The sequence below is a fragment of the Microcaecilia unicolor genome, chromosome 4 (assembly GCF_901765095.1).
Source record: "Microcaecilia unicolor chromosome 4, aMicUni1.1, whole genome shotgun sequence".
Taxonomy (NCBI): Eukaryota; Metazoa; Chordata; class Amphibia; order Gymnophiona; family Siphonopidae; genus Microcaecilia; species Microcaecilia unicolor.
This window is the reverse complement of record NC_044034.1, coordinates 365,440,292-365,467,275: the sequence shown is the minus strand read 5'-3', so window position 1 is coordinate 365,467,275 and position 26,984 is coordinate 365,440,292. Positions and strand designations below refer to the sequence as shown.

Sequence of the window (26,984 nt, the reverse complement as noted above, 5' to 3'; positions counted from 1 at the left end):
ATGTTGCTAGTGGAATAGCAACATTCCATGTAGAATCTCCAATAGTATCTATTTTATTTTTGTTACATTTGTACCCTGCACTTTCCCACTCATGGCAGGCTCAATGCGGCTTACATGGGGCAATGGAGGGTTAAGTGACTTGCCCAGAGTCACAAGGAGCTGCCTGTGCCTGAAGTGGGAATCGAACCCAGTTCCCCAGGACCAAAATCCACCACCCTAACCACTAGGCCACTCCTCCACTCCACTTTCTCTTTTAAACATAAAATTATGGAGTAAACTGTCCTTAATAAGGCTTTCCAAGCTGTCGGAATATTCCCCCCCCCCCCCCCCCCAAGGCTGCAGTGTGACTCTGGGAGCAGTCTATTTCACATCTGTCCCCTTGACTTTACGGTATACACACCCATTGTCCTCCAAAAAGCTTCCTTGTAGTATACCATGCACTTAATGACGGATCCCATTGGAAGCCGCTGGATCAGCTGGTTTCTCAAAGCTGGCAGCTCCGGGTTACAGTGAATCTTTGTCGTCAGGACTGGGGGTATGGCACAAATTACATACTTGCCCTACAGGAAAAGGAAAGACACTGGGATGTTTTTTTCATACACAGCACACTGCCAACAACTGCAGCCAACCCCGGCGTACATTAGAAAGTGCAATAACTACATTTCACGTACCAACACTGTAATACAATGGAGTCAGGGAAAGAAAGATTTAGGAAAGTGCAGAGAGGAAGCATAACATTAAGGAGGTTTTCTATTAATGGGTCAGGCTTTTGCTTGTCTGTGCAGCTGGGCTGATATTACAGTACAGTCAGCGCTCTCAGCCCACTAGAGAGAGACAGCGAGACCCAGCATTCTCTCGATAGTGACACCTACTGGACAAGGTAAGGGAGCACGTGTATCTTATTAATTTGCATGTGCCCATCTTGAGCTTTATTCAGATGGTTTTACACAATTGTTAATTACTTTGAATGTTCTTTAGATCAGGAAAGCATTGCACAGACTGTTTAAATTAAATAAAGGGCAGCAGGAAAACTTGAGGGCTGAATACAGGAATGGGCTAATGAATGGGAATCGCTAGGGCATTCTAAGACCCAGAAAACAAGAGGTGCGTGTAAGTTTTAAAACCAAAATCTGGGTGGGCAGTCTTTGCATTTCAGTGCCGTTTTAGGCAGTGGCGTAGCCACAGGTGGGCCTGGGTGGGCCGGGGCCCACCCACTTAGGGCTCAGGCCCGCCCAACAGTAGCACACGTTTAGCGGTAGCTGATGGGGATCCCAAGCTTGACCAGCTCAAGATTTCCCCCTGATGGTAACGAAAACGCTACTCTCCACGATAACGGCACCTGCGCATGCTCAGTTTTCAGTGCATGCCTGCTGCAGACTGCCAAGATGGATAGAAGCGTTTTCCCACCAGCTGAGATATTTTTTTGGTGGTGGGGGGGGGGGGGGGGAGAATACTTGGTGCCCACCCACTTCTTGCCTAAGCCCACCCAAAATCTGTTGTCTGGCTATGCCCCTGGTTTTAGCAATTGCCAAGGCAACGGAGGAGGCAAAGGGCCCACCTGGCGAAGGAGACTTTAACTGGTCTTCTCAAAAGCTGCAGCCCACAATCCCTTGGGTCCCACGGGGCTGTGCCTTGGCTCAGTTACCTCATGTATCTCGTGGTTCAGGGTCTCCACGATGACGCTGTCTCCGGACTGGTTGATGCTGACCACTGGTCTCTCCAGCTTTACCCGGCCTTCCAAGCGCTCCATAATCTTCTCACTGATCTGACCAGAGCCCCCCACAAACTTTCTCTCCTGGGATCACATGCAAGTTTGGAAACATAGGAGAAAAATAAAACAAGCAAGGTCACGCTATCTGCAGTGGTCTCCCTTCAAAATTCCAGATCTAAAGAGTCAGGCATTTTGGGAGAGTAAATACAAAGTGACTTTCAAAGAGAAAACCTCCAGATAGCTCTTAAATGAGATTTCTTTTTTTTTTTTTAATTCTTTATTTATCAATTTTAACATTCATAATTTATACTTATGAGTGATAATACACAACTCTAAAGAGTAAGAACCAAATAGACTCTGCAAATTAACATTGCGCAATAATATTCCAAGCTAACGCCCACAAATTTAGGTAATCGATCCAAGACATTAAGAAATACAATACCATACTTAAACATTAAGCACACAAAATTTTTATATCAAAGAGGACAGCTTAATTCCCGAGCGGCTAACTCTGCTCTGCCATACGCTTCAACTCTCGGCGGCCATTTTGAATCAGCGCTGGGACCACCAGCACTCAGCATTGCAAGGGAAACTGAATGCAGGGCAGCACTCGGGGCAGGAAAGAGGTCAGTAGACCACCAGGGCAGCAGAGTAAGGTAAGGGGAGGGGAGGCTAGGATACCCTTAGGGGGATGTGACGGGGGTGGCGGTGAAAAGGGTGGGGCGATATGTGACAGGAGGCGGGGTAGTGTGTGAAAGGGGGTGGCGGGGGGCAGGGCATGTATCCTCTTTTTGGGGGGGACCAAATATGGTAACCCTACTTTGGGGAAACCCAGGAGCTGATAAACAGTTCCTGTCCTTCTTAACTGAGAGATATATTAGTGAAAAGCATCTCTCTAAATTAACGCTAGTCTAACCTACCTGGTCTCTTAGATACAAGTTAAGTCTCTTTTCTGATTTGCAATGTCAATGGTTGTATTTAATACGTGGCAAGGGCTGTTTTCTTTCCTTACGTCCGAGGTGTAATTAATGAGTTGTGGGTTCTTTACAACGCACGATCGTCTTGCTTACCTGCCCTCCGTTGGTAATGGAGAACATCCTTACGATCCCTCCACAGAGCTTCGCATACCACAGGAACCAGAGCATGGACACTTGATGGGGTTCTGAAGTCACGTTAACGTTCACAAAAAGCGTCGCAAATCTCCGGGCCGCGCTGCATGTGGAAAAGAGCAGAAGATAGGTTTGCGTGGTGACTAGCTCTGCTTCTCCCTCGGGGTTCTACCACACTGACAGTCCTAGTGCAAGGGTAATGGGCGCCTAGGCGAACGCTCAGCCTTACAATCCCTCATCTTCAAGTATCTTCATCGCTGAACTTTTTGGAAGGTGTTTTGTTACTAACAGGTTAATTCTACGAAGTGCGCCATGAGTTAGGTGCAAATTAAGGGGTCCTTTTACCAAGCTGCGGTAAAAAAAACGGTGGGGGCCGTTTTTTCCTGTGCGCCAGGGCCCTTTTTACCGCAGCAGGCAAAAGTCTCCTAAAAATAAAACGGGTGTGCGGTAAGATTGCCTTTACCGTGTAGCTATACGGCGTGGAGCGCTTATGGCCAACCATTGAGGTGGCGGTAACAACTTTCACGGTAACCCAGCAGTAACCGCTGCCTGATTACTGCCGGGTTAACGCCATGGTAAAAATAAAAAAAATATTTTCCAGCACACCAGAAATGGCGCACGCTGGGGGCGGAACTACCGTTGGCAGCCGTGCTGGGCCAGCGGTAGCTCCGGGTTCCACACAGCAACCCTTTCATAAAAGGGCCCCTAAGTGCCTAACTTCAGGTATGAAAATGGCACATAACAGTAGTCAAGCGTCAAAATGGGAGTGAAACGGTAATTAGTCGTGTAATTGTACTTAGGTGCTATTCTATAACTGGGCATCTAAGTGTTCTTGAGCATAACTGTAATAGGGGTGTTGACCTAGGAGAAGCATGGGTGGGTCATGGGCAGGTCATGGGTGGGTCATGGGCAGGTCATAGGCAGGTCATGGGCAGGTCATGGGTGGGTCATGGGCAGGTCATAGGCAGGTCATAGGTGGGTCATGGGCAGGTCATAGGCAGGTCATGGGCGGGTCATGGGTGGGTCATGGGCAGGTCATAGGCAGGTCATGGGCGGGTCATGGGTGGGTCATGGGCAGGTCATGGGTGGGTCATGGGCAGGTCATGGATGGGTCATGGGCAGGTCATGGGCGTTCCCACTGTTCTTGTAATAGGGGTGTTGACCTAGAAGCATGGGTGGGTCATGGGCAGGTCATGGGCAGGCCATGGGTGGGTCATGGGCAGGTCATGGGTGGGTCATGGGCAGGTCATAGGCAGGTCATGGGTGGGTCATGGGCAGGTCATGGATGGGTCATGGGCGGGTCATGGGCGTTCCCACTGTTCTTGCACGTGCTTTATAGAATTCCTGCATTTTGGTGCCACCATTTACACCAGTTATAGACATGGCATAAGTGGTTGCGCCTACAGTTATAGAATTCCACTTTTTTCGGCACCATATATAGAATTCACCCCTAAGTGGTCAGTGCTAGGAAATCACTAGTGATTGGTTCAGTGGTTCTATGACATCATAGAGGTGGTTGTTGCCTGTTTTCTTTGTATGATGATGGTTTTAGATGCCATTCTTATAACGCTTTATATGGTATTGTTTTTATAATTAAATATTTTAATTGTATTTTTAAAGTATGTATGATTTGACAGTGTAATCCACATCGTCATGGCTTGCTAGCTAAACGGACTGTAGATTCCAAATTAAGGGGTCCTTTTACAAAGGCATGCTGAAAAATGGCTTGCGGTAGTGTAGGCGCAGGTTTTGGGCGCGCGCCGATCTATTTTTCAGCGCGCCTATAAAAAAAGGCCTCTTTTTTGCCAAAAATGGACATGCGGCAAAATGAAAATTGCCGTGTGTCCATTTTGGGTCTGAGACCTTACCGCCAGCCATTGACTTAGTGATAATATCTTGCGTGTTAACTGGGCGGTAATCGTCAGCGCGCATATAATGTCAATTACTGCCTGGTTAGTGCTTGGTCTGCGGTAGTGTAGATGTGTCTTTTTGGCGTGCGCAGAATCATTTTTCAGCGCACCTGTAAAAAAAATGCCTTTTTAAAAATTCTTGCTGAAAATGGACGTGCGGCAAAATGAAAATTACCGCCTGTATTTTTTGGGTCTAAGACCTTACCGCCAGCCATTGACCTAGCGGTAAAGTCTCATGTGATAACCGGGCGGTAATGACCTACGTGCGCCAAAAATAAAAATATTTTTCAGACATGCGTAGCGGAAGCGCGCCAAAAATGAAATTACCGCAAGAGCCACGCGGTAGCCAGGCGGCAACTCCATTTTGGCATGCGTTGGGTACGCGTAGATGCTTACGCGGCTTTCGGGTCCCTAGTTCCCTCCTTGAGATTTTGATAAACTCAACAACCATGATCATCCCAGTTCCACCCTTCTCTCAACAATGCATAAAAGGACATCATACTTTTAAATATTAAAGTTTGGGGGGGGGGGGTGTTTTGTCTAATGGTGGGGCCCAGTCCTGCACACTGAGGCACAGGACCATCCAGTCTACATGTCCCTCCTAAAGCTTTGGATCTGTGCTTGTACTGCATCCTATTTCTCATCTGCAAAGCGGCACATGCTGTTTCAATTAAGCACGGCTGAGCTAGCTAAAGGTTTCATGCCTCATAACTCAACACATGGAGCAGCTCATGGTTTTTCATCAAAGGAAATATTCCACTGTGGTTGCCAGCGAAGAAGTCACTGTGTTCAGTTACAACGGCTGCAAACCTTGGACACATTTGTAATGCATTTAGAAGGCTTCCCAAGGTCCCTATAATCACAGTGGTTTTCCATCACTGCTCAGGTGTGGGGTAAAAAATTACCTTGAGTATTGTAGAGGAAACTTTAGTTAATAAAGCACGAACACATATGATAATCAGGGGCGTAGCCAGACTTTGGCAGGAGGGGGGTCCAGAGCCTGAGGTGAGGGGGCACATTTTAGCCCCCCCCCCCCACCCCACCATTGCCACCTCTGCCGCCGCCACCACCAACTTTGCCCCCCCTCCCCTGCCGACGACCCTCTCAACCCCCCTCCCGCCGTTGCCTACCTTTGCTGGCAGGGGACCCCAACTCCCGCCAGCCGAGGTCCTCTTCTTCTCGCAAAGGCTTCCTTCTGTTTTTGACGTCCTTTTGCGAGAAGAGGACCTCGGCTGGCGGAGGTTGGGGTCCCCCGCCAGCAAAGGCAGGCGACAGTGACGGCGGGTTGGTGGCGGGGGGGGGGGGAGTCGAGAGGGTCGTCGGCAGGGGGGTCCAGGGCCAAATCTACGGGGGCCCAGGCCCCCTCTGGCCCCACGTAGCTAACCGCTTTGTAAACAGGGGAGTATTCTCGGTGTATGCAGAGATTTCATATCTGTTTGTTTTGTATATCTTTTTGATCTCAGTTTTTTCCTGACGTTTTTTGGGTATAGCTTCCTACCGTTGGAAGGAGTAGGTGTGACCCTTCTCACCTGAGCCAGCTCTGCAGGAACTCTGAGCTAAAGACTGAAAGAGAAAACTGATGGATCTTTTTATGCAGATCAAGGAAAAAAAAGCAAAAGGGAAGGAATTGGGACAATGGCACAGAACTAAGTAAGGAACTCTTACCCAAAGCAGTGAACCCAGGTGAATCGATCTTTTTCTTTTGATTATTTTAAATCAGTGTAAGACAGCCATGGGGGAAGAAGTAATAGTAACATTTCTTTGCTGCTTTTTACTATCCTAGCGGAAGAGCTGTTATAGGCTGGGATCAGTGATGTGTCGGGTTGGCAAAAGCGGGGGGGGGGGGGGGGGGGGGGGGGGTAAGCTAGGTATTGGGGAGCACTTTCTGCACATCATACCAGTGGCGTAGCCAAGGGTGGGCTTGGGTGGGCCCAGGCCCACCCACTTTGGGTTCAGGCCCACCCAGTAGCAGAATACCTATGATGTGGCTGGCAGGGATCCCCAAGCCCCACCAGCCGAAAACTCCCAACGTGTCCCTCCTGCATACCTTGTAAGTAGCAGTGAGCAGTGACATACATACTGCTCGCCCAGGCCCCACAGCCTTCCCTCTGATGTATTTCTGCCTAGGCGGAAACAGGAAGCTGCATCAGAGGGAAGGGTGTGGGGCCAACATGAGCAGTGTGTATTAGTTGCTGCTCAATGCTGGTGAAAATCTGCTGTTTAAAAGGTATGTGGGCGAGGGGAGATGTTTGAGAGAATATATGGCATGCAGGCGAGAGAAGGAGAGACCACATCACCTGTGGGATGGGGTGGGGTTCTTCTGCCCACCCATCTTGGGCCCAGGCCCACCCAAAATTGGGTGTCTGGCTACGCCCCTGCTTTCCACATATCAGTCTTTTCCTAAATTCTTTTCCACATTGGCCTTTTCTATTTCTTTTGTCTTTTCTTCTTTTCTTCCATCTCTACATCTTGTCTGGCATCTGATCTTTGTTTCGTTTTCCCCCTTTCTCTTCTTTGCCTTTACATTCACTCCTTTCTGATTTTACACCTATCCCAACAGACTCACGTCTGTCTTTGCTGCTAAATGTGATTCCAACAAATATTCTTTAATCTTTCTTTGTGACCATTTTTTCTACCACTTAAGCTGTCGCACAGAACTAAGCAGTAGACATACTAAAAAGGAAATCAAAACACACTGCTTCGGGGAGGAGGAAGAGAGTTATCCAGTTGTTGCCTTTCAGTAGATGCTTCCTGCCCCTTTAATGATTTTGTTTTTCAAAGATGCAGAACACTTTCTGTTTCAGAATGAACAGTTGCATGGGGAAAAGGGCAAACTTACAATTGAAGATCAAATGGAATTGTGCTATTTTGCTCCCCCGACCTAAACACATCCATGGGAACACCTCATAAGTACATAAGTGTTGCCATACTGGGACAGACCAAAAGTCCATCAAGCCCAGCATCCTGTTTCCAACAGTGGCCAATCCAGGTCACAAGTACCTGGGAGAAACCCAAAGAGTAGCAACATTCCATGTAGAACCCCAAAGAGTAGCAAGATTCTAGAATTCTAAAGAATAACAAGATTCCATGCAGAATTTCAAAGTGTAGCAACATTCCATGTAGAACCCCAAAGAGTAGTGAGATTCCATTCAGAATCCCAAGCACATAAGTGCATACGTGTTGCCATACTGAGACAGACCAAAGGTCCATCAAGCCCAGCATCCTGTTTCCAACAGTTGCCAATCCAGGTCGCAAGCACCTGGCAGAAACTCAAATAGTACCAGCATTCCATGTAGAACCCCAAGATTCTAGAATTCTAAAGAATAACAAGATTCCATGCAGAATTTCAAAGTGTATAGCAACATTCCATGTAGAACCCCAAAGAGTAGCAAGATTCCATTCAGAATCCCAAGTACATAACTGTTGCCACACTGGAAAAGACCGAAGGTCCATCAAGCCCAGCATCCTGTTTCCAACAGTGGCCAATCCAGGTCACAAATACCTGGCAAGATCCCAAAAATGTACAAAACAGTTTATGCTGCTTATCCCAGAAATAGTGGATTTTCCCCAAGTCCAATTTAAGACTTTTCCTTTAGGAAGCCATCCAAACCTTTTTTAAACTCTGCTAAGCTAACCACCTATACCACATTTTCTGGCAACGAATTCCCTTTCAGTCCACATAATCTCTTCAGTTGCTCTCTGTCCCATCTTGGAACAGGGTCCATTCGCTCGTGCAATGGAAGTCTTATAAGTATAGAAGTATTGCCATACTGGGACAGACCACAGGTCCATCAAGCCCAGCATCCTGTTTCCAACAGTGGCCAATCCAGGTCACAAATACCTGGCAAGGTCCCCAAAAAAGTACAAAACATGTTATGCTGCTTATCCCAGAAATAGTGGATTTTCCCCAAGTCCAATTTAATAATGGTCTATGGACTTTTCCTTTAGGAAGCCGTCCAAACCTTTTTTAAACTCCTCTTACGAAGGCACATTAGCGTTTTTAGCACGTGTGCTAAACGTTAGAGACGCCCATATATTCCTATGGGTGTCTCTTGCATTTAGCGCACACTAGTCATTAGAGTGTGCTAAAAACGCAAGCGTGCCTTTGTCAAAGACCCTCTGTGTGCTTTTAACTAGGCAGAAGAGGGAAAGCTACTTAGTTTTTGTTCATTGTTTTTGAGCTTGAAATGGAAAAGGTCCTTTTACCTGGTCCAGCAAACGTGGTTGATGAAATCCTTCATTGACATCTTGTCCCATTCTGCGGCGTGAGGAGCCTCCCAAGGAGCATCCATGGGAATCTAGAATCAAAGACATGACATCAAAACTTCAAAATTCACACTCAATTTTCTTTCTTTCTTTTTTTTTTTGGCGTTCTCTGGCTGGTCTTCCAGCTCAGCTAGAACTGGTCTCTGCTGGGGAACTGAGCCATAAACCTTCCTTCTCAACTACCTGGGTGACAGTACAGTTTTCTAAGTCCTCCACCTACCTCACCCACTGAAATGCCACTTCTAGGCCAAGTATTCTGTACATTATGCATGTAACTGGGAGCCCTGCCCACGTCTCATCCATGCTCCGCCCATCTATTTGCTCCCTTGCTGTTGTGAACTATAGCGCTTCAAGAAGGCATATACGGGAAGTTGCAGATGGAGAGGGGTTGGCCTCACTCACATTCCATGTAAAATGAGTTTATCTTGTTGGGCAAACTGGATGGACCGTTCAGGTCTTTATCTGCCGCCATTTACTATGTTACTATGTTACTCTTTGGGGTTCTACATGGAATGTTGCTACTAACTGAGATTCCGGAATCTTGTAACTCTTTAGGATTCCAGAATCTTCAGAACTTTTAGTACAAGAAGAGTGCTGGGCAGACTTCTACAGTCTGTGCCCTGAGAATTGCAAGGACAAATCAAACTCAGGTATAAAGTATCACATACCATGTAAAATGAGTTTATCTTGTTGGGCAGACTGGATGGACTGTTCAGGTCTTTATCTGCCGTCATTTACTATGTTACTATGTTACTCTTTGGAGTTCTACATGGAATGTTGCTACTAATTGGGATTCCGGAATCTTGTAACTCTTTAGGATTCCAGAATCTTCAGAACTTTTAGTACAAGAACAGTACTGGGCAGACTTCTACGGTCTGTGCCCTGAGAAAGGCAAGGACAAATCAAACTCAGGTATAAAGTATCACATACCATGTAAAATGAGTTTATCTTGTTGGGCAGACTGGATGGACCATAAGGTCTTTATCTGCCGTCATTTACTATGTTACTGTGTTATTAAATCGGGGCTCCAGATACCGATAGATTTTAACTTTGACCACCTTCCTGTTCATTTTGAGCCCCCTCTAGTGGCAAGGGACAGGAACTACCACTAAGTCAAAATTCATATGGAACAGCCCCTGGGCATTACACGCACAAAAGGGGGCGTACCTGCGAGCACCTAGTTCTAGAGTGTTCCTTTAAAGTCCAGGCAGTAGGGTATCACCATGGATCTGAGACTGGGACTTCCTTCTCGACAGGGACTAACAATACTGGCTACAAAGTATCATCGAGCACAGGGAGCAAACAAATGAATCCCGACGTTCGGCTTGTCAGGATGAAAGACTAGGCCAGTGCCAAGACTCCACAACCTTTCAACAGAATGACCGTAAGAGCCAAGAGACAGATATTCAAAAGTATTTGTCAAGTTGGCAGCCATGATTTTATTCTTGGAAAATTCAGAGAAGTTCTATGAATACATGCGGCCATTTTGGGTTCAGGTTAAGCAGGTAAGAGAGACTTTTCACAGACGGCAAAAGTAGAGACTAATAGACGATTCACCACTGGAGACGTGAGTCCAACAGTCTTTATTATATCAGAGATAACGACCCGACACAGGCCGTGTTTCGACGCTAAAAAGCATCTGCATCAGGGGTCAATAAATACACCAAGTAATGAATGCAAAATGAAGAGTCCTACTTGTATATGTGTTGTCAACTCACTGATCACGTAGCACCAAACAGAATATGCTGGATACAAACTATCAGAGCAAAAAAAAATTTTAGCGTCGAAACACGGCCTGTGTCGGGTCGTTATCTCTGATATAATAAAGACTGTTGGACTCACGTCTCCAGTGGTGAATCGTCTATTAGTCTCTACTTTTGCCTTCTGTGATTCGTCATCGTAGAGAACTTTTCCTGTTCTATATTTTGGTAAGAGAGACTTTTCCCCACTTAACTCGCGCTGACCAGGCCCTGAGGGATCATTCAGTGGCTCTTACCCTTATAGAGTCCTGAATATTCCCTCTGAAAGCCAGAGCATTAACCGGATAGTGTGTGGGTGAAGTCGACACTTATTTGGGTAAATAACAGGCCTATCTTTCATTGAGTTTGCTTATCCGGCTATTGGCTGAACACTGGCCCTTGTCTGATGGCCCTCACATACCCGGATACTCAATGCTGGTACCTGGACATGGTCCAGAATTGAATATTTGGGCATAATTTTGGCAGTGGCATTTATTATGTATAAATAATGCTGACAGATTTGCATGCACCGTTTCAATTCCAGGCAAATCTAACACATGAATATTCATTGTGGATATCCTGAAAACCTGATGGGACTAGGTATGCCCCGAGGACTGGGTTGGAAATGGCTGACTCCACCTGTTCTTAACCCGGTCCTCGAGACACACCTAGCCAGTCAGGTTTTCAGGATACCCACAACGAAAGTGCATGAGACAGGTATCCCGAAAACTGAACTGACTAGATGTTTCCCGAGGACTGGGTTAAGAACCCCCAATTTGGTAAATAAATACATTTGAATAAATAAACTAAATGCCAACAGGTAAAGAGTTGGCCTAATTTTAGACATGGCTCTGAACCAGTGGCATAGCCAGACCCATTATTTTGGATGGGCCCACAGCTAACTTGGTTGGGCCCTTCCACGGCCCGGTACGCCACAGCCCTCCCCCCCCCAACCCAGAGAATAAAAAAAAATTAAAGATTTTTTCACCTACCCCACATCAACATCTCTCCTCCTCCGTGGCATCCCAGCATCTGACCGCCTGTCGCTGAACCCCGTCCCTCCCTGGTGTACCTTACGGGCATCCCCGGCGCCTACAGTGATTCAATTATTGCTACCTGTGCCGACTCCGCAGCAGGGGCGTAGCCAGACAGCCAATTTTGGGTGGGCCTGAGTCCAAGGTGGGTGGGCATGGAATTCATGCCCTCCCCCCCGTCCCTAGCCCCCCTCTGCTCTGCTCGTCTTCCCTCCCTCCACCTGCAAGCCCACAATATTAAATACCTGAGCAGGAGGGGATCTACAAACCCCACCAGCTGAAGATTTCCTCCTGCTCAGACAGTCAGCGCTCTTCCGAACAAGCCAGCAGCACTTTCCTTGAGCTGATGCCACGGCCAGCAGGCTGTGCATGCATGAAAACTAAGCATGTGAAGAGGGGCTGGTGTTGGTTTCAGCTGGAGGCAAGTGCTGCCTGAGAAGGAGGAAATCTTCAGCTGACGGGGTTTGAGGACCTCTACAAGCCATAGCAAGAGTGCACAATTTTGGGTGGGCCACAGTCCAAATAGGGTGGGCCCTGGCCCACCCATGGCTACGCCACTGCTCCGCAGGCTTCAATCAGTCAGGTCCCACCAGACAGGAAATGATGAAAGCCTGCAGGGCCAGCTCAGGCAGCAATAATTGAATCACTGTAGGCACCAGGGACGCCTTTATGGTATACCAGGGAGGGATGGGATTCAGCGACGGGTGGTCAGATGTCGGATCAACGCGGAGGAGGAGAGATGTTGATGTGGGGTGCTGCCGCTGGGTGGGCCTGAGCTAGGGGTGTAGCCAGACTTCAGCAGGAGGGAGGTCCAGAGCCCAAGGTGAGGGGGCACATTTTAGCCCCCCTGGGGCCGCCGAACCCCCCCCCCCCCGCCATTGTTGACACCCCCCCTGCCGACGACCCTCTCAACCCCCCCTCTCAATCCTCCCCTGCCATTGTCGACACCAACTTTGACCCCCCCCTGCCGACGACCCTCTCGACCCCCCTCTCCCGCCGCCAACCCTCCCCCGTCATTGCCAACACCAATTTTGACCCCCCCCCCCCGCCAACAACCCTCTCGACCCCCCCTCCCGCCATCAACCCGCCGTCGCCTACCTTTGCTGGATGTGCAGGACATCAGACAGAAACAGAACGAAGGAAGAAGAGGACCTCGGCTGGCGGGGGTTGGGGTCCCCCACCAGCAAAGGTAGGCAACAGCGACAGCGGGTTAACAGTGGGTTGACGGTGGGAGGGGGGTCGAGAGGGTCGTCGGCAGGGGGTCCAGGGCCAAATCTACGGGGGCCCCCGTGGCCCCACGTAGCTATGCCCCTGGCCTGAGTCAAGAATGGGTGGGCCCATGTCCACCCAGGCCCACCCGTAGCTACACCACTGGCCTGAACAAGAATTTTCAAAGCGGGTATTTACGCGCATAGTGCTGGTTCTATAAAGGTCTGCAGGTACTACCCTCACATTCTATATATGGTGCCCAAATTTGGGTACACGAACAGCTTAATTGGCTAATGAGCTGTTTGCCATCAATAATTGGATGCTAACAACTAATCATTGAGTTCATTGGCACCAATTAGGATTTGCGCATGCATCTGGCCACATAACTGTTCTATAACGCTGGGCACCTAAATCCCATAGAGCACAACCCAAAAGGGGGCGTGGCCACAGGAGGGGCAGGGGCGGGTCCTGGGCATTCCAGAAAGATACGTGCAGTTTTACAGAATAATGGGTCACCTCGTCCAATTTGGGCGCCAGGATTTACACCAAGTTTCAGCAGGCGGAAATCTGGCGCCCAGAGTCACATGTGGGAATCCTTCTATAAAGGGTGCATTTTTTAGCACAATTTATAGAATTCTTCTCCTCCCCCCCCCCCCCCCCCCCATATGTGTGTATTCAAAAAAGGAAGCATATGCACGGTAGCTTCACTCCTGCTCTGTGGAAACTAACCCCCTCCCTCCCCCCTGTTTACTAAGCCGCGCTAACTAACTTGTTAGTCTCACTCACACACACAAGGATTGACTCGGGCTGCACATACTGCAGTGGGACATGTTTATCCACTCCTACTCTAGCTGAGATAATATTTAACCATCTCTCTGACCTCACGTGCAACTTTCTTCAAATCAATCACCTAGTGGTTAGGGTGGTGGACTCTGGTCCTGGGGAACTGAGTTCGATTCCCACTTCAGGCACAGGCAGCTCCTTGTGACTCTGGGCAAGTCACTTAACTCTCCATTGCCCCATGTAAGCCGCATTGAGCCTGCCATGAGTGGGAAAGCGCAGGGTACAAATGTAACAAAAATAAAATAGATACTATTGGAGATTCTACATGGAATGTTGCTATTCCACTAGCAACATTCCATGTAGAAGGCTGCGCAGGCTTCTGTTTCTGTGAGTCTGACGTCCTGCACGTATGTGCAGGACGTCAGACTCACAGAAGCAGAAGCCTGCGCGGCCACATTGGTGATCTGCAAGGGCCGACTTCTACATGGAATGTTGCTAGTGGAATAGCAACATTCCATGTAGAATCTCAACTAGTAGCAACAGTGGAGGAGTGGCCTAGTGGTTAGGGTGGTGGACTTTGGTCCTGAGGAACTGAGTTTGATTCCCACTTCAGGCACAGGCAGCTCCTTGTGACTCTGGGCAAGTCACTTAACCCTCCATTGCCCCATGTAAGCAGCACTGAGCCTGCCACGAGTGGGAAAGCACAGGGTACAAATGTAACAAAAAATAAAATTAAAATCTATATGTTACAACTTTGCCTTACCCTTCACTACCAATTATAATATTCTATTACATATTGTGTTGACATTGTAAGTAGAATACTATGCCATACTTTGTATTGTTGTTTGAATATTTTTACTGCTCTAATTGCCTCCTGCTCGTGTATGATCTATTCTTACTGTACACTGCCTTGAGTGAATTCCATCAAAAAGGAGGTAAATAAATCCTAATAAATAAATAAATTCCGACACAATCCATTCAAAGTGAAGCATTGGCCACCAGCATGGCTTAGTAAACGGGGGGGGGGGGGGGGGGGGGGGGGGGGGGGGGGGGGGGGGAAGCCCCTGAGAGCAGCTGCACATGTGTGTGCCCTCAGCAATTTAATGTTTTTTTGTTCTTTATTTATATTTTTGAAACAGAATGCACAGCTTAAACTTTTTTAAAGAAACACACAAGCACATTACAATAAGGAATAAATCCAACAAATTGAATTTTCTCTTTCTTAGATCACAATAACTAGGGTAGTAACCACTCGCGTCCACCTACCCTCCTCTCTTCCTTCCCGTTCACATTAATTGATTTGATTTGCTTACTTTATTTTTTGTCTATTAGATTGTAAGCTCTTTGAGCAGGGACTGTCTTTCTTCTATGTTTGTGCAGCGCTGCGTACGCCTTGTAGCGCTATAGAAATGCTAAATAGTAGTAGTAGTAGTAGTAGGTACGGAGTACAGACTGACATAGGGACAGGAAATCTCAGTAACTGCAGGGACAGGGGATGGAAACAGAGCCCACAGGGAGGGGGGGGGGGGGGATGGGGACAGAGCCCGTGGGGATGGGGACAAAATTTGTCCCTGTGTCATTTTCTACTTTGAAGCCTGTTAATGAACTGAACTGTTATTTATGTTTGAGTGATGCAGACGACGATATTTTGATTTTTTGGAAAAACAAGCAAACATGCAGGCCACCATAGGAGCCGGCTCTGTGGGTGCTGTGGGTACTTGAGCACAGTGGCGTACCAAGGGGGGGGGGGGCGGTCCACCCCGGGTGCATGCCGCTGGGGGGTGCCGCGGCGCGCGCCTGTCAGCTGAGTTTGCTAACTTCGCTGCAGCTCCTTCTGCCCCGGAACAGGTTACTTCCTGTTCCGGCCAGGGCAGAGGGAGCTGCAGCGAAGTTTGCGCTGCGGAACCCCCCCCCAGCGGCGTGCACCGGGGGGGTCTTTTCACTGGGGGGGGGGGAGGTGTCATTTCGCCGGGGGGGGGGGGGGGCCGCGCTGCACCCGGGGGTGGGCATCGGCGATCCGCCCCGGGTGTCATGCAGGCTAGGATCGCCACTGCTTGAGCACCCACAATATTACGAAAATTCCTTGTATGTGTCCAGGGAGGGGTTATGTCCATTGGGCTTAGCATCCCCAATAATTTTGAAAAGTTGGCTCCTATGCAGGCCAGAACTAGCAAAATCTGCATGGGGGACCCTGTACAACCTGCTACCAGCACATCTTCCAAGAAGACATCTTCTGTTGCAGGAAGGACTGAATCCTGAGATTGTTGATGACTTCTTATTCATCCACAAATTTAAAAAATCATAACAGTACTTCATAGGGTATATTTCTCCCCCACTAGGGCATAGGGTTGTATTTTATACCCTTGGACATTTTAACAGGGTGGATTAGGATTCCTTGGGGTAGTAGAAATCAGCTACCCCTCTCCTCAAGTCGCTTCATTGGCTCCCTATCCGTTTTCGCATCCTGTTCAAACTTCTTCTATTAACCTATAAATGTACTCACTCTGCTGCTCCCCAGTATCTCTCCACACTCATCCTTCCCTACACCCCTTCCCGTGCACTCCGCTCCATGGATAAATCCTTCTTATCTGTTCCCTTCTCCGCTACTGCCAACTCCAGACTTCGCACCTTCTGTCTCGCTGCACCCTACGCCTGGAATAAACTTCCTGAGCCCCTACGTCTTGCCTCATCCTTGGCCACCTTGCTTTTGACTCGTAAGCACTTGTAACCACTCGCCTCCACCTACCCTCCTCTCCTCCTTCCTGTACACATTAATTGATTTGATTTGCTTACTTTATTTCTTGTCTATTAGATTGTAAGCTCTTTGAGCAGGGACTGTCTTTCTTCTATGTTTGTGCAGCGCTGTGTACGCCTTGTAGCGCTATAGAAATGCTAAATAGTAGTAGTAGTAGTAGGGTTGGGAGGATAGAGGGTGGTGGTGGGGGGGTTATTATAACTGCTCGTTGTAATTATTGTTTTATGTCTGTGATTTATAAACAAAAGTTGCACAGCATATTGTTCCTTTTTATACTTTCATTGAAAGACTTAAATATAAAATCATAAGTATTGGAGGCTTCTGCAGATGAGACCATGGGGATGGGAAAGGGACAAACTCTGTCCCCGTGTCATTCTCTAGTACGGAGTAAGGAAACCTACTGTGTTTCCCCGAAAATAAGACACTGTCTTATATTAATTTTTGCCCCCCAAAATGCGCTAGGTCTTATTTTCAGGGGCTGTCTTATTTTTCAGGGAAACATCGGGGTTGGCCCGCCCGCCCTCCCTCCGTCGCTCCCGGAACTAACCTTAAACATCTCCTTTCACCTTTGCAGCAAGCAGCAGCATGGCAGGCCACTCCTTCCTTCCGTGTCCCGCCCTCGCCTGACGTAATGTCCGCGAGGGCGGGACACGGAAGGAAGGAGAGGTCTGCCCTGCTGCTGCTTGCTGCGAAGGTGAAAGGAGGCGTTTAAGGTTAGTTCCGGGTGGGTGGAGGGGGGCCCGGCGACCTCGGGTGGGGGGGCTGCCTTGTCTGGCTCTCGGCGGCCCTGCTTTCAAACAAAAATTTGCTAGGTCTTACTTTCGGGGGAGGCCTTATATCTACCAATTCAGGAAAACCTCTACTAGGTCTTATTTTGGGGGGATGTCTTACTTTCGGGGAAATAGGGTACAAATAGCTAAGTTAAAGAGAGGCTCTTAACGCGATCAAACCTCCTGAGGAAGGTTTTTGCAGCTGAAATACAGCCTTGGACACTCCTCTCCAACACTTAAAATAGGAAGTTGCAGAATGCAAGGGGTTGTATTAATCGGGGCCACTTTCATGCCTATAATGAGCCCCCTCTAGTGGCCAGGGGGAAGTACTACCACTGAGGGAAGAGAATAGGTCTTTGCTTGCTAAGCCAAAATCAAACTTTTAGGCTAATTGGAACAGCTACTACCTCTAGAGTGATAGGGGTGCTGATTCCAGACCCATCTGGATCATACTTCCTCATGATACCATGACAGAATTAGCAATACGGAGAAATAAAACTGTGCTGACCTGGCCCCCCATGGAAATTCAAACAGCGGCAATAACATACCTCTTCACCCATCTCATCAATTGTTCTCCAGAGGTTGTTGAAGTCCAGGTACTCCAGCGGATTCCAAATGGCTGGAAAAGCCCCCTGGAATGGGTAGGATTTTCCCTGAAACACAAAGATTTATGTATTTATTGAATTCTTGCATTTGTATCCCACGTTTTCCCCCCCACTTGCAGGCTCAATGTGGATTACGTTGTTCCGTCATGGCTATCGCCATTCCAGAGTAAAAGATACAATTGGCAATTACATAACGAACATGAGAGACATAGTAGAAATTAAGCAATCAGGTATAAAGAGATTACATTCGGAATAACAGATAAAGCGGTAATGCGTTAAAGTTCATATGATGGATCGTTGTGGTATGCTCTGTTGAAGAGGTAGAGGTCTTCAGTGATTTCCGAAAGTTGGTTAGGTCGCGCATTTTTTTCACGTCAAGTGGTAAGGCATTCCAAAACTGCGTGATGAACGTAACCAGTTACAAAAGCAAGTTTGAAAAGAGGCGCTTCTTTTCGAGATACACGGGTGCGTTCTTTGTCATTGGCCTGACGTGAGGGAGTGGATACAGCCTGTCATTGAATATCCAGACTCATCGCTGAATATCAGGGGACCCGTCTCTATAACATGATTAATCTCAGGTTGCAAAGTAAACATGGTATCCAAAATAATTCCTAAAACCTTGGTTGATTTCTCCACTTCCCTCGTTGGACCTAGGACATCTAGAACGCTGTCCTAATTTATCTGGATCCATTATCTGAACAGCAGACTGAATATTGCCACTATCTGGATAAATTCTGGCACTGACCACCTTACCAGTTCTTCAGCGCTGGTCAGTGTCCAGATAGTGGCACTGCATATTTGGTATTTTCAAAACTCATGATTGTAAGTGTGGCTGAACATTGAGCTGACTGTGTCAGGAGAAGGAAGCCCAGATTGAGAGCCATCCAGATCAGCGCTCTTTGATTTATTTGACAGAATAAGAAATGACATTATGGAGCTCATTTTCAAAGGAGAAAAATGTCCGAAAAGTGGCATAAATCTGCTTTTGGATGTTTTTTTTTTTTTTCACAAAAACATCCAAATTGGTATTTTCAAAACCAATTTTTAGATGTTTTTCTATGAAGTCCATCCAAAGTGTGTTCATATCACAAGGGGGCATGTCAGAGGCGTGTTAAGGGCGGGATCTGGGCGTTCCTAACACAAGAATGTTTTTCAGCCATAATGGAACAAAACAAAACCATTCAGGACTAAAATTAAGACATTTTGAGCTAGACCTGTTTTTATAATGAATAAGGCACAAAAAGGTGCCCTAAATGACCACTGGAAGGAATGAGGGATGACCACTCCTTACTCCTAATAAATCATTTTTGACTGTTAACATCTGTGACTTCAGTCTGGTCCTTCTGAATATCTTCCGCTTGACTTGTTGTTTCCTTGTTCACTCCTTACTCCCCCCAGTGGTCACTAACTCCCTCCCACCCCCCAAAAATGTGATTTAGGCCAGCCTCCGATGTTATACTCAGGTCCATTAGAACAACATGCAGGTCCCTGGAGTAGTCTAGTGGTGGGTGCAGTGCACTTCAGGCAGGCGGACCCAGGCTTCTACCTCCCCCTACCTGTTACACTTGTGGTGGAAACTGTGAGCCCTCCAAAACTCACCAGAAACCCACTGTACCCACATATAGGTACCTTTAGTGGCTATGATAGTGGTGTACAGTTGGGGGTAGTGGGTTTTGGGAGGCTCAGCAGACAGGGAGCAATGGTGAGCTGTGTACCTGAGAGCATTTTATGAAGTCCATTGCAGTGCCCCCTAGAGTGCCCTATTGCTTTCCTGGGATGTCTGGGGGACCAGTCTAGTAAAAATGCTGGCTCCTCCTACTTCCCAATGGCTTGATTTTGCACATTTTGTACAGACATTTTACCTGTTGGCCCACCAAAGATTTGCTGTCTGACTATGTCATTGGTTGGGACATGCGATATGCACAGCATTTGAGGCAGGGGCATAGCCAGCCAGACAATTTTGGGGGGAGGAGGGCTCAGAGGTGGACTGGGGGGGGGGGGGGGGGGGCAATGCATTCCCTCCCTCCCTCCCTCCCTCCCTGGCATGCCAAAAATAGTACCTTTCCTGGTGGCAGGGCCGGATTAACACTATATTGGGCCCTAGGCAAGCATATATTTGTGGACCCCCTACCAGGGACCCCTCCCCCACCATCATTTCACCTCTCCAGAAGTAGCAGGGAAAGTACAGAGCCTCCCTGTGGGTATGAGGGCAGTAACAGTTTGTGAGTGAGCAGGGGGAATATGCAAGCACATGATTTGAATGAACAAGCTTAATGGGTAGAGAAGTTACCCCGGTTCCAGGAGGGAAATTCTGAGCCAGTCCTGGATCTCTGCCAGCCTATCCTGGTACATTATGAGGGGCATAATTGAACGAAAACGTCTATCTCCATGGGCGTTTATCTCCGAGAACGGGTCCGTGAAGGGGCGGACCGAACCGTATTTTAGAAAAAAATAGACGTCCATGTTTTATTCGACAATTTGTGAGCTGGGCGTTTTTGTTTTTCAGCGATAATGGAAAATGAAAGCGCCCAGCTCAAAAACGAATAAATCCAAGGCATTTGTTTGTGGGAGGGGCCAGGATTCATAGTGCACTGGTCCCCCTCACATGCCAGGACACCAACCGGGCACCCTAGGGGGCACTTTTACAAAAAACAAAAAAAAAGGTAAAAGAGCTCCCAGGTGCATAGCACCCTTCCCTTGGGTGTTGAGCCCCCCAAATCCCCCTCAAAACCCACCGCCCACAAGTCTACACCATTACTATAGCCTAAGAGGGGAGGGGGGCACCTACATGTGGGTACAGTGGGTTAGGGGGGGTTGGACGACTAAGCATTAAGCAGCACAATTGTAACAGGTGGGGGGGGGATGGGCCTGGGTCCACCTACCTGAAGTCCACTGCACCCCCTAACAACTGCTCCAGGGACCTGCATACTGCTGCCAGGGAGGTGGGTATGACATTTGAGGGTGAAAATAAAAAAGTTGTGAAACATCATTTTTTGTGGTTGGAGGGGGTTAGTGACCACTGGGGGAGTCAGGGGAGGTCATCCCCGATTCCCTCTGGGGGTAATCTGGTCATTTAGGGCACTTTTTGGGGCCTTATTCGTGAAAAAACAGGGTCCAGGAAAAGTGCCCTAAATTCTAGCTACAAACGCATACTTTTTTTTCCATTATCGGTGAAAGGCGCCCATCTCTCCTCGGCCGATAACCACGCCCCAGTTCCACCTTTGCCACGCCTCCGACACGCCCCCGTCAACTTTGTACGCTTCCGCGATGGAGTGCAGTTGAAAACGTCCAAAATCGGCTTTCCATTATACCGATTTATTCGTTTTTGTGAGATAAACGTCTATCTCCCCGATTTGGGTCGAAATCTAGGCGTTTTTCTCTTTCAATTATAAGGTGGTCTGGGACCTAAAGTGCTGATTTCAATTGATAGTATCAGGAACAACAGATTAGGACATACGTTCAAAGAAAGGACTGGCCAAAACGTCTCCCTGTTGGAGCTGGGTTACTTGGCAGCTCTGGGCTGAGAGCCAGGGAAGTTGGGCAAGTCATTTTCCCTCTCTGTTGCCTCTGGTACAAATTAGAGATTCCAAGGATGGACGGCCCAAAAAATGTGAGATTCAAGGGCAATATGTCTAAGGTATACATTTACAAAGTTTTACGTTTGGAGAAAGCTTCACAGATGGAAAAGGCAAAATAAAATATTTAGCTATTTTTGATGCTTCTGAAAGGATGTTTGACGCTAAGGAACATCTCAGCATACATGGCTTGGCATTAAGAAAAAGGGGGTTGATCCTTGATAAAGCTGCAAGTCGGTGAAACATGCGACCACAACTCGAATATTTGTTCAATTCTGATCGCCGTATCTCAAAAAAGATATAGTGGAATTAGAAAAGGTGCAGAGAAGGGCGACGAAAATGATAAAGGGGATGAGACGACTTCCCTATGGGGAAAGGCTAAAGCGGCTAGGGCTCTTCAGCTTGGAGAAAAGGAGGCTGAGGGGAGATGTGATAGAGGGTCTATAAAATAATGAGTGGAGTGGAACGGTAGATGCGAATCGTTGTTTACTGTTCCAAAAATACTAGGACTAGGGGGCATGTGATGAAGCTACAAAGTAGTAAATTTAAAACAAATTGGAGAAAATATTTCTTCACTGAACATGTAATTAAACTCTGGAATTCGTTGCCAGAGAATGTGGTGAAGGCGGTTAGCTTAGCGGGGTTTTAAAAGGTCTGAACAGCTTCCTAAAGGAAAAGTCCATAGACCATTATTAAAATGACTTGGGGAAAATCCACTGCTTATTTCTGGGATAAGCAGTATAAATGTATTGAACTTTTTCGGGATCTTGCCAGGTATCTATGACCTGGATTGGCCACTGTTGGAAACAGGATGCTGGGCTCGATGGACCTTTGGTCTGTCCCAGTGTGGCAATACTTATGTATGTACTAAGAATACTAGGTTGCATAGAAAGGGGTATAATCAGCAGAAAAAAGGAGCTGTTAATGCCCCTGTACAAGTCATTGGTGAGACCCCACTTGGAGTATTGTGTTCAATTTTAGAGACAAGAAAAAGCAACACTGGGCCTTCAAGAAAGAGACAATGGCAGTCCTTTATTGTGAAAAAGACCCGAAACGGGCCGTGTTTCGGCCACAAGTGCCTGCCTCAGGGGTTATAGAATGTTGCTAGTGGAGGAGTAGCCTAGTGGTTAGGGCAGCGGACAAGGAATGTTGCTACTATTTGAGATTCTGGAATGTTGCTATTACTTGAGATTCTACATGGAATGTTGCTACTATTTGAGATTCTACATGGAATGTTGCTATTCCACTAGCAACATTCCATATTTAGATTGTGAGCTCTTGAGCAGGGACTGTCTTTCGTTTATGGTGTACAGCGCTGCGTATGCCTTGTAGCGCTATAGAAATGATAAATAGTAGTAGTAGTAGTAGTCAAAGTGTGTCTTCACAATATATGAGCAGGAATGTTCAGACGGTCTGAGTAAATTGCCAGCCACCACTGAGCGTTTGTTCAATCCGAACAGACGCTGTTTTCACACACTTTGACCCCTAAGGCAGGCGCTTGTGCGCCGAAACACGACCCGTGTCGGGTCTTTTTCACAATAAAGGACGGCCATTGTCTCTTTCTTGAAGGCCCAGTGTTGCTTTTTCTTGTCTATATTGTATGCTTGTATGCTGTATTACAGTGGCGTAGGAAGGGGGGGGGGGGGGGGGGGGGGGTGATCCGCCCCGGGTGCACGCCGCTGGGGGGTGTCGGCTGTGCGCTGGTGCACTGCCCTTTCTGCCCCGGAACAGGTTACTTCCTGTTCCGGGACAGAGAGAGCAGTGAACCAGCGCGGAGCCCACACACCCCAGCAACGTGCAGTCGGGGCGGATTCGGCCCCCCCGCCCGTCCCTCGCCGCAGGTATGCGCTCCGGGGGGGGAGGTAGGCGCTCCGGGGGGGGGGGGGTGCGCTCCAGCGGGAGGAGTGTGCGCCGTGCTGCACCCAGGGGGGGGGGGTGTGCGCAGCAGCGACCCGCCCCGGGTGTCAGGCTCCCCCTCGCTACGGCTTTGTGTATTACCCTCTCTTTTGTGATTACATTCATTTTGGAGGCCGTTACCTTGCTAAGGATGCAAAACGATTCAAGCGGTTCAGAGAAAAGCGTCAAAAATGGTTTGGGGTTTGCGTAGCAAGACGCATGAGGAGAGACTGATGACCCGAAGATTGTATATTGGAGGAAAGGAGAGACAGGAGTGAGATGATACAGGACATTCAAATATTTGAAGGGCATTAATCCCTTTTCCAGAGAAGGGAACATCAGCTGCTCTTCATCCTTCCGAATCTCCTGACTCATTCATGACAATGAAATATCGGTTTCTTTTTTGGCTAGTATCGCCATGCAAGAACTTGCAGATGCAGATCTGAGAGGAACAGGCGCGTGGTTCATGTTTATTTAAGCTTTTTCCTTTGCCAGGAGCTGTGTTTATACTGAAGTATCGCTTGCCAAGTGAGGGTGGCTTTCACCTCTAGGAGAACTGCAAAGATTTGTTTTCCTTGGGAATGCCATATATTTCTTTTGAGCACCTTGGGAGTTTCTCTTACAAACGATGGGCGATTGTAAATGCTCAGAATTCTCCGACAAGAGAAAAGGTCTTTAAATTCACGATGATTGTTTTATGGCAGATGAATTTTGCCTCCAGATTGACCTTCATATACATGCAAAAAAAAATTCAGGGTGGAAAGAGGCAGAAGGAAGTCTGTCAACATGGCAAGTACAGGTTTCAGGCCATTTTGAAAGAAACGTGGTGCACGCAATGAGTTGTCCTGACGATAGTATAACGGATTCAGGGTTGTAGGTCAGTAGTTTCCACCTGGACAGTTCCCACCCACTAATTCCCATCTGATAATTCCCAGCCACACCAGCGAGAACAATTCCACCCGTATCCCCCAAAATACAAAACACCAAGACAAATAATCTCCCTCCCTTTTCTCTTCCAGATCGTTGGGGGGGCCAGTACCCCCCCTCATCCACCCCCCACAAAAGTTATCTTTTACACATCCTATCTCCCTTCCAGACATGCAGTGTCATGCGTGAGGGGGCAATGCCCCCCAAACTAGATTTCAACCGAATTCAATGTTTAATCCAGGATCTAAATGTCATAAATAAGCAGGGCTTTTTTGAGGGGTACTTGGGGGTACTGAGTACCGGCACCTTTTCCATTGTCTGCTAAAATCGACCCACAGAACCCAAGTTCTAATGATAGAGTTACATAGTAACATAGTAGATGACGGCAGAAAAAGACCTGCACGGTCCCATCCAGTCTGCCCAACAAGATAAACTCATATGTGCTACTTTTTGTGTATACCTTACCTTGATTTGTACCTGGCCTCTTCAGGACACAGACCGTATAAGTCCTGTCCAGCACTATCCCCGCCTCCCAACCACCAGCCCCGCCTCCCAACCAACGCTCTGGCACAGAACCGTGATAGTCTGCCCAGCACTATCCCCGCCTCCCAACCACCGCTCTGGCACAGACCGTATAAGTCTGCCCAGCACTATCCCTGCCACCTACCACCAGCTCTGGCACAGACCATATAAGTCTGCCCAGCACTATCCCCGCCTCCCAACACCAGCCCCACCTCCCACTACTGGCTCTGGCACAGACCGTATAAGTCTGCCCAGCACTATCCCGCCTCCCAACCACCAGCCCCGCCTCCCAACCACCGGCTCTGGCACAGACCAATAAGTCTGCCCAGCACTAGTCCCGGCCTCCACACCGCTCTGGCACAGACGTATAAGTCTGCCCAGCACTATCCCTGCCACCTACCACCAGCTCTGGCACAGACCGTATAAGTCTGCCCAGGCACTATCCCCGCCTCCAAACACCAGCCCACCTCCCACTACTGGCTCTGGCACAGACCGTATAAGTCTGCCCAGCACTATCCCCGCCTCCCAACCACCAGCCCCGCCTCCCAACCACCGGCTCTGGCACAGACCATATAAGTCTGCCCAGCACAGGCTCTACACACCAATTCTGTCTTGTCATCAATTGTGACTGGTTACAGGGAGCCTGGCTATTATGGGGTGGGTCCCTCAGTGATCAGCCCACTCCTGAAGGGTGGCCTAGCATTTGAGTACCGGCACCTTTTTTGCTAGAAAAAACACACTGTAAATAAGTAATAAATAAATACAAACTGCAATTCATGTGTGTGGTGTGTAGGGGGGGGGGAATGACGGCCAAAATGGATGTATTGCTTGGATGGGCGTCAACTGCACTGAGCCGCATCGGAGGGGGTGAGCAGCGCGGCGTCTTCTGGGGGGGGGGGGGAATGACGGCCAAATAGACGTCTTTTTTGAAGCGGGGCGTCCCTGACGAGCACTTGACTTTTTTTTCCCCCGGTTTTTTGTTTTGTTACTTTTCTAGCAGTTTTTCAATCCCACACAGCCCCAACGAGAGGTACAGACCTCTCGATAGATTTTCCAGCGTTAAGGCAATCGGAAAAGGTTAGTGCATCTCATTACAATAGGGTTTCTACACGATTTGCTCATCTGCATTCCGTTTTCGTTAGCTGCTACCGTCGTCGGAAAATAGTCTTTAGTGCATGCCAGGGTTTACTACTTGCTCATTAATGGCTCGTTAAGTTTAGTACATCTGGCCCTTAGGGCCCCTTTTACGAAGCTGTGGCAAAAAGGGGGGTCTGTGCTGGCGTCGGCGCGTGTTTCTGTAGTAACATAGTAGATGACGGCAGAAAAAGACCTGCACGGTCCATCCAGTCTGCCCAACAAGATAAACTCATATGTGCTAATTTTTGTGTATACCCTACTTTGATTTGTACCTGTGCTCTTCAGGGCACAGACCGTATAAGTCTGCCCAGCACTATCCCCACCTCCCAACCACCGGCTCTGGCACAGACCGTATAAGTCTGCCCAGCACTATCCCCGCCTCCCAACCACCAGTCCCGCCTCCCACCACCGGCTCTGGCACAGACCGTATAAGTCTGCCCAGCACTATCCCCGCCCCCCAACCACCAGCCCTGCCTCCCACCACCGGCTCTGGCACAGACCGTATAAGTCTGCCCAGCACTATCCCCGCCTCCCAACTACCAGTCCTGCCTCCCACCACCGGCTCTGGCACAGACCGTATAAGTATGCCCAGCACTATCCCCACCTCCCAACCACCAGCTCTGCCTCCCACCACCGGTTTTGTTTGATAAAGATGGGCAGCCCAGGGCAGGAGAGGCTCTCTCACCTTCACATGGTCGAGGAAACTGCCTTGGACGTTCACTTTATAAGTCTGCACGCCCAGCTCCTTGGCCACTCGCAGGATACGGTTTTGGGTGGGTCCCACGTAGGCTCCACCAACGTCCACATATTCAACTTGTTTGTTCTGCGGGAGAAACGGGAAAAAGTGTTAGCAACATCGCCTGTACTACTCAGTACAGTACACCTGCCTTTCCTAAAAGGTTTAATCTGGCCAAAAGCCATTGCAACAGCGCAACTCTCCTAGGGACCATTTTACTAAAGCCACATGGAGGGCATAATCGAATGGGGGCGCCCATCTATAAGGCCGCCCATCTCTAAGGATGGCTCCATAAAGGGG

At 48.3% G+C, this 26,984-nt stretch overlaps 1 protein-coding gene across 1 annotated transcript in view; it reads right to left on the bottom strand.

Annotated features, from left to right (window-relative positions):
- The window catches only part of LOC115469747 (amine oxidase [flavin-containing] A-like), a 58,991-nt gene that overhangs the window by 24,384 nt on the left and 7,623 nt on the right, over window positions 1-26,984 (bottom strand). Inside the window, exons 2-7 of the mRNA XM_030202533.1 lie at window positions 26,634-26,771; window positions 17,835-17,939; window positions 8,937-9,028; window positions 2,782-2,923; window positions 1,646-1,795; window positions 401-560 (exon numbers count right to left, since the gene is read on the bottom strand). Of these exons, the coding sequence (XP_030058393.1) occupies window positions 401-560; window positions 1,646-1,795; window positions 2,782-2,923; window positions 8,937-9,028; window positions 17,835-17,939; window positions 26,634-26,771 (787 nt within the window). The remainder of the gene's footprint in view (window positions 1-400; window positions 561-1,645; window positions 1,796-2,781; window positions 2,924-8,936; window positions 9,029-17,834; window positions 17,940-26,633; window positions 26,772-26,984) is intronic.